Source organism: Galeopterus variegatus, unplaced genomic scaffold (assembly GCF_000696425.1).
Source record: "Galeopterus variegatus unplaced genomic scaffold, G_variegatus-3.0.2 Scaffold973, whole genome shotgun sequence".
In the NCBI taxonomy this organism is placed as follows: Eukaryota; Metazoa; Chordata; class Mammalia; order Dermoptera; family Cynocephalidae; genus Galeopterus; species Galeopterus variegatus.
This window is the reverse complement of record NW_007727084.1, coordinates 410,464-418,646: the sequence shown is the minus strand read 5'-3', so window position 1 is coordinate 418,646 and position 8,183 is coordinate 410,464. Positions and strand designations below refer to the sequence as shown.

Sequence of the window (8,183 nt, the reverse complement as noted above, 5' to 3'; positions counted from 1 at the left end):
ACCTGATAACATGCAAACATGGATTTTCTTTTAATGAAGACACCATGGGACAAATATCAGGCGACAGAAGGGGAAAAGGTATTTGCAATATTTAAAATCGACAAGAAATTAAACCTAGAATGTAAAAGGCACAACTGAAAATCACAAGAAAAAAAGACAGCAACTCTGATAGAAAAGTGGACAGAGTATGAGTAGGTAACAAGGAAACCCAACACTCTGACAGGTGCCTGAGAAGATGCCAGAAGTTATTGGCACCTGATCATGGAAGTGCAAATTAAGATGACAGTGAGTCATCCCATAGGTCTGGCAAAAATTAGAAGCTGAAGTGACAAATGGCAATTGGAGATGTAGGGACCTGGGAACCCTCGCACACTGATAGTGGGCAGCCATTACTGAGGGCTGCCTGGCACTACTTAGGCCAATTAAGTGTGTGCATGGATATGTCATTCTGCAATTAGCTCCCGGGTGTGCACACCATGGCATTCTCCCTTGGCTCCATAAGGAGACATTGCAATATTATTTTCAATGAGCTGGAGGCAGCTGGGTGTCCCCCCAGAGGGGTGGGTCCATAAACAGATGCAGTCAGTCACCAGAGTCCTGCAAAGCCACTACAGCCACAGACAGACCATGTGTCCACACAGCAACACATAATGATGACCGACAAAAATAAGAAACACTATTAATACCTTATGATATAATGCACAATGACACAGAATAATTGTACATTATATATAAAATTTTAAGGAAAAATTATACGTATTATATAGTGTATAATAGATATAACATATTATTGTATATAGAATATATTACCCTAAATATGGAATTATATAATTATGCATTATATAATGCATAATTGAATTATATTATTCAGTAATATGGTACAAACTATGTGCTGTTTATTACAATTGTGTTAACATATCAATATTTAACTATGTAACATCTAGCAACCTATTATACATTGAATAACATTTTATATATAATTTTGTTGAACTAGAGGATATTGTTTTATATAACTTAATATACAATATACCACTACATGTTAATAATGACATTTTTTTTTTTTTTTGTCTTTTTCGTGACCGGTAAGGGGATCGCAACCCCTGGCGTGGTGTCGCCCACACCGCGCTCAGACAGTGAGTGCACCGGCCAGTCCTATATAGGATCCGAACCCGCGGTGGGAGCGTCGCTGCGCTCCCAGCGCCGCACTCTCCCGAGTGCGCCACGGGCTCGGCCCAATAATGACAATTTTAATAGATCCCTGTATCAATCAGTTACCATGTGTAAGCTCTAATTGATTTCCTCTTGGAATTTTCCCCATGATCCCGGAAGATAGGGACTATTTCTAATTAGTCCAGTTGACAGATGAAAAAACTGAGGCCGGGAGTCATGAAGTAACCTTGCTGGCCCGGATGAGTGTGGCGCCCTGCTCTGGGCCTCCCAGCCCCACAGCTGCCAGTTATAGGGAACTGTAGAGGCTCTCCTGAGGAGCTGCCCTGCTGGGTGCCCAGCGAGGCCAGGAACAGGAAGGAACTGGTGACGGGGCTTCATGCTCCCCAGTACAGAAAGCCTACGACGCTCATCTGCATAAAGGGGTTGCCCAGCTTGTGGCCCCCAGTGGCTCAGGTGGCTGGGGCGAGGGACGGCCCTGGGGAAGTGGGCTTTATAATTTGGAGATTTTATGCAAATATTGAAATATCGAGACAGTAAAGCATCTGGGGCCAGGGCTGAGAGGGCCTGGTTAAGAATCCATTCAAATCCCTGGCTCTGCAGACCTCCGTGTGGCCTTGGGCAAGTCACTCCACCTCTCCGTGTTCCGCTTTCCTCATCTGTAAAACGGGCGCTGTAAGAGTAGTGACCTCACAAAATTGTTGTGTGGGCTACATGATTTATTTGGTCATGTCCTTAAAACTATACATTGTAGGCACCACACATTATTTCCTCCTCCAAACAACGTGAATAATAATAGCAGGATTGTTGTGAGAACTAAATGAAATGTAATAACAAGTTTTTTTTTTTTTTTTTGTCTTTTTCCGTGTCCNCCTATTTCTTGACCTCGGCCCCGGCTCCTCAGGCCTCGACATCATGGGTGACGGAGGAGAAGGCGAGGACGAGGTCCAGTTCCTGCGGACGGTGCGTATCTCGGTTAGGGGTCTCTGGGGCTATCTCTCGAGCATGTCTTCCAATGTCTCTGTACTGCTTGCTGGTGGTCTCTGAGACTCGAGGCCTCTTCCTTTGTCATTTCAGGTGACTGTCACTCTTTCTCTTTCTGTATCTCTGTTTCTTTTAATCTCGTCCACCTTTCTCACCACAGAGGATTAACAGAATTTGGTAGCACAGGGTGGGGAGGACGATTTTTGGCCGCCCTCTCTTCTGACGTTAGCGATTTGTCCCTGACAAGGGGGACCGCTGAAGTAGCACCCCTTCCCACCACCCTAGAAACAGGCACTGGGGAAGGTAGCTCTAATTCCTGGGCTTAATTTAGCTGCCCCCCCCCCAGCCCTAATTTTCTCCTTGCTGCAGACTGACCTATTTGAATTCTTGGAAAGGGGGCTGGGGTAGGCTGGAGTAGACAACTCCTTTCAACTCCCAGCCCTTGAGGGTCTCCCAGAGGTTTCTCGGGTTCTGGATCTTTCTTTCCCCCTTTGTTTTGGGGAGGAGGGTCAAATATGGATGCTAATGGTCTCTGAGGGTCTCTGGGTGTTTCTGCTCCCTATCTGTCTCTTTGGGTTGTCTCTGTGTCTCTTTCTCTCCCTCTCGGTCTCTTTTTCCACCTTGGTCTCCCTGTCTCTGTCTCTGTCTTTGTTCCTTGGCTTCAGAACCTCTGTGTTTGTCTGTTTAGCTCTGTCTCTCCCTGCATCTCTGATCCCCAGGTGGGGGCAGGGATGAGAATTGGAACAACAGGTGTCCCTCCCAGAATAGCCTGCTTTTCTGGGGCCTTGGCAGGGGACAGGGCGGGGACAAGATGGGGGAGGGGCTGCCTATCTCCTAGTCCTTCCCACCTTCCCCTCCCAGAGGTTTAGCAGGGTGTGGGGGTGTGAGTATGGGAGGGGATGTCCTCTCCTCCAGGCCAGGCCTGCTGACCCTGCATCAGCCCCTCTACTCCCCCTGGGCTGTGGGGCCATGCAGGAAATGCTGACACAGCATTCCGGCCCCAGAATAGAACCATGGCGAGCTGGGTCTGGTTTCCTGGGAGGGAGGAACCAACAGCTGGGGCTGGTAGTGAAAGATGGGGACAGCTGGACGTGAGGCCACGGGACCAAGCCTAGCTTCAGCCTAGACTCTTGCCCCAACCCCAGCCCCTTAGTAGACACCATGGGTTGGGCCCTCCCCTCCTCTCCAGCCCTAATAAGACCATGACCATGGTCATCAGCCCCTGAGCAGTCACTCTACACCAGGCCCTGTGCCCAGGGCCTTGGCCTCCTGAGGCATCTAATTATATCCTTGCTGCCCTATCTTCTGAGGTAGGGCCCTATCTTTATCTCCCTGGGAGATTTGAGGGAAACCAATGCTGGAGTGGTAGAATCACTCAAGGTCAAGGCCAGGAAGTGGCATCACTGGATGGCCCTGGGGCCCAGCCCTCCTACTTTCACCAAAGAAAAACTGGGCTCAAACTGGCCAAGGTAGCCAGTGTTAGGGTTCCAGAGGCCCAGCCCTGGCATCTTTTGGCCCCAGACTGGGTCTGTTTTTCTGAATGTTATTGAAGTTGTGTGGTGATTTTCTCAAAACTTTTTGCGCCACATCCCACCAGTAAGAAACATATTCTATGTTGTGCCCTAGTACATGCACGTGTACATAGACATCATAAAGATCAACTTTATTGAGGTGTAATTCACATGCAATAAATTGTACCCATTTTAGGTGTTATAGTTCAATGGGTTTTGATAAGCTGTACACGCCCATGTAACCACCATCATAATCCAGGCATAGAACATGTCCTTTGCCTGGGAAAGTTCCTTCATGCTCTTTGCAGTAATCATCCTGCCCATCTGTTTTATATCACTATAGATTCCATTAGTCACATCTAGTGTTTCATATACAAGTATGCTTGTTTTTCTTCCTTTGCTCACAATAGTGTGTGTGTGTGTGTGTGTGTGTGTGGCTGGCTGGTACAGGGAACCAAACCCTTAACCTTGGTGTTACAACGCTGCTTTCTAACCAACTGAGCTAACTGGCTAGCACACTCAGCATGATATATATATTTTTTCCTTTTTGTCTTTTTTTGTGAACGGTAACGGGATCGCAACCCTCGGTGTTGCGCCCGCACCGCGCTCAACCAGTGAGCGGACCGTTCTCTATATGGGATCCGAACCCTCGGCGGGAGTGCCGCTGCACTCTACCAAGTGCGCCACCGGGCTGGCCCAGCATGATATTTTTAATGTTCATCTATGCACCATGTATCGAGAGTTTGGGTTACTGAGCAGTATTGAGTACACTGCAGTTTGTTTATTGGCTGACCTGCTGATGGACATTTGGGTTGTCTCCAATTTTTGGTATTATGGACAACACCCATGAACATTCACACACACCTATTTTTAACTGAAACAACTTTCATAAAATGTGAATTGTCTTTACAACATGATGGCATATTGCTATTTTCTGTTCTTGCTCTATTTATTTCATTTTTTAAGCATGCTGACCACAGCACCCCAAACTGATTTCATTTCCTTTTGATAGGTGGTGACCTCCAGCCCTGCCCAGGTGGGGGTTCCTCAAAGCCTGGTCCCAAGTCAGAACCTCCTCCTCTGTTACAGTGCAGATTCTCTGTTGACTCCAGATCCACAGAATCAGGCTCTTGGTGGTGGTGGTGGTAGGGTGGGGGAACTGGGTGGCAGGAAAGCTATATTATTAACAGATGCCAGACAACCTCCCCTTTATTCTGATGCCAGAGAAAGTTTGAGAATCAATGATGTGATGATTAGGCCCTTTGTCTCTGGTTTATATCCTGGCTTTGCCATTTGCTTGCTTCCTAACTTTGGGCAAGTGGTTCTTATTTTTTTTCCTCTGTGCCTCAATTTCCTCATCTGGAAAACAGGGACAAAAATACACACAATAAAGACTCAGGGGGCCCATACAATTATCTCTCTGATCTCATCTTCTCCCACTTTGCGTCTCATTCCTGCTGCCACCACCACCCTGTCTCCCTTGCTAGTCCTCAACACCCCAAGCACCCTCCAGCCACAGGCCTTTGCACAGGCGGCCTCTCTTCCTGGAACATTCTTCCCCCAGATATGAACAGGCCCAATTCCTTCTCATTACTCAGAGAAGGCTTAGCTCAAATGTCACCTTCTTGGAGACGCTGTCACTTCACCCCCTCACCGATGTCATCCCCACCCCAAAAGCCACCCTCTTACATCACTCTGGGTTATTTTTTCCTTAACACTGATCACTGACATGAAAATTATGAACTTATTTATCTGTTTATTGCCTGTCTGCACCATGAGGTTGTCAGCTCACTGAAGGCAGGGATTTTTGTTTACTTTGTTTGCTGCTTTATAGTCAGTGCCTAGAACTAAGGCGTAGCAGCCAGTAAGTTCTTAATACATACAAGCTAGATGGTTACTATGGATACACAAGCTCCTGGCATGTGCCAGGATGTCAGGGTTAGGAGACACAGGACAGAGCAATCCTGGAGGCTCCGGCCATCAGGTTGTGCCTCTCTCCCTCCTCCCAAGCTGGATGGATAGACTGAGAGCTGCCCGTGTGTGTCAAAACCCAGTACGGGGACATATTTGTGTGATATGCTTGGAAGGCTGGAAGCTGTGTGACCTCAGGCAGGACACCTAACCTTCTTGAACCTACTTTTGCTGCAGTAAAATAGAATAATCACTGCTTAAGAGCTAAGGGTTAAGAGCTGGGGTTAAGAGCTGGGGTCTCCATCATTTTTGACTGAGACTCCCTATCAGAAAAAACATTGAGCACCCCATGTACATTTTTATTAGTTATAAATGTTAGATATGGACTACTATAGTAATACATTGAGAGGTGGGCTAGTGTTTTAAGAGTGTGGTGTACAGAGCCACAGCATTGGTATTCAAATCCCAGTTATTCCTGTACCAGCTGTGTGACCTTGAGAAAGTCACTTCACCTCTCTGGGCCTCAGTTTTCTCCTGTTTATATAACAGGACTTATCTCATTGTGTTGTCATGAGGATTAAATAAGTTAATATATGTGAAGGTCTTGGAATGGAACCTAGCACACAGAAAAGGAATTTAAAGCATTTTATTTTATTTACAATTTTAATTTATGTGTTATAACACCAAAGTCAAGGGTTTGGATTCCCAAACTTGCCAGCCACACATACACACAAGAATTTACCAATTCATAATCCTGAAGTAATTTCTAACTCATAGATCAGTTTAAAGAATTCCTAATAGCCTTCATATTTCCCAGATATTAAGATTTTGCTATATCTCCTTTATCTTTCTTTTCTCTTTCTCTTTCCATATTTCTCTTCCTGAATTGCTTGAGACAAGCTATGGATATGATGCCGTTAACCCTTTAATACTAAAGCGCGTGTTTTCTAAGAACAAGGGCAGTGTCTTGCAAAACCAGAGTGTAGTTATCAAAATCAGAAAATTTACGTATGTATGTATGAACTTATTTATTTACTGTTTTTTTCTTTTATTGTAACAACATTGAGTGTACAAAATCAGAAAATTTAGCATGGATATGATATTATTTTCTGATTCACAGTCCTTATTCAACTTTCACCAATCGTTTCAATGCTGTCCTTCTGGCATTACCCCCTCCACCCCGGATCCAGTCCAGGCTCTCACACTGCACCCAGGTGCCATTAGGAAGCATTCTATAAATGATAGCTACTACTAAAACAGTACGCAAAAGAGAAACCTTAGGGAAGGATGAGCTTAAAAAGCAATTTAACTCGGGGCCGACCCGTGGCTCACTCGGGAGAGTGTGGTGCTGATAACACCAAGGCCACAGGTTCGGATCCCATATAGGGATGGCCGGTTTGCCCCCTGGTGAGCGTGGTGCTGACAACACCAAGTCCAGGGTTAAGATCCCCTTACCGGTCATCTTTTTTAAAAAAAAAAAAAGCAATTTAACTTGAGGTGCTCATATTTTCCACCCTCTAATGGGTCACCTTGCAGACCCCACTTGGAAGGCCTTTGGAACCAGCTGGACTCGGGTTCAAATCCAAACTCCTCTTCTTACAGCTGTGTGTCCTTGGGCAATCAATGTCTCCCCTCCAGCCTCAATTTCCCCATTTTAAAATGGGGATGACACTGGCTCCTATATCAAGGGGATGTTAGGAATAGGCAGAGGGGGGCCGGCCCGTGGCTCACTCGGGAGAGTGCGGTGCTGATAACACCAATGCCCTGGGTTCGGATCCCATATAGGGATGGCCGGTTCGCTCACTGGCTGAGCGTGGTGCTGACAACACCAAGTCAAGGGTTAAGATCCCCTTACCGGTCATCTTTTTAAAAAAAAAAAAAAAAAAAAGGAATAGGCAGAGGGCTCAGCTTATGGGCTTGTATGGGCGGGTACTGTTGGTCACTATCTTTTTCATAAGGAAAGGGTGGGGTGGGTTGCCTGAAGTATGAGGTGACTGTGGTATTTGAGCGAGGCCCCACCAGCAACCCCTGACCCCTTGGTCCCCCCAGGACGATGAGGTGGTCCTGCAGTGCAGCGCCACTGTGCTCAAGGAGCAACTCAAGCTGTGTCTGGCTGCCGAGGGCTTCGGCAACCGCCTCTGCTTCCTGGAGCCTACCAGCAATGCCCAGGTCTGTGCCAGGAGGGAGGGGGCCTGGGAAAGAGGGAGGGGGTCTGAAGGGGCAGAGGACCTTGTGTCTGAGGAGGAGGGGACCTGGGTGTTTTAGAGGGGAGGGGTCCTACAGGGAGGGAACTAGGGCCTGAGGTGGGGATGGCTTAGGGCGTCTGAGGGATGTGGGGGCTTTGGGATCATACATAGCTGGGGCCTGAAGGGAAGGTGATCTAAAGGTCTGAAGCTTGATGTTCCAAGGATGGAGGGCATCTGGGATCTAAGAGGGCAGGGGGCTGAGGTGGCAGATGACTAAGGGGACAGAGGCCTGGGAGGGCAGGGGTCTGATGAGCAGGGGCTTAAAGGGGCAGGAGGATGAGGGGGCAGCGCCTGAGGGGGCAGCGCCTGAGGGGGCAGGGGTCTGAGTGGGCAGGGCCTGAGGGGGCAGGGCCTGAGGGGGCAG

General features: G+C 47.5%; 1 protein-coding gene across 1 annotated transcript in view; it reads left to right on the top strand.

The window, feature by feature from the left end:
* The first annotated feature begins 2,082 nt into the window (after positions 1 to 2,082).
* RYR1 (ryanodine receptor 1 (skeletal)) overlaps positions 2,083 to 8,183 on the top strand; it is a 123,255-nt gene continuing 117,154 nt past the window's right edge. Inside the window, exons 1-2 of the mRNA XM_008573955.1 lie at positions 2,083 to 2,130; positions 7,623 to 7,742. Of these exons, the coding sequence (XP_008572177.1) occupies positions 2,083 to 2,130; positions 7,623 to 7,742 (168 nt within the window). The remainder of the gene's footprint in view (positions 2,131 to 7,622; positions 7,743 to 8,183) is intronic.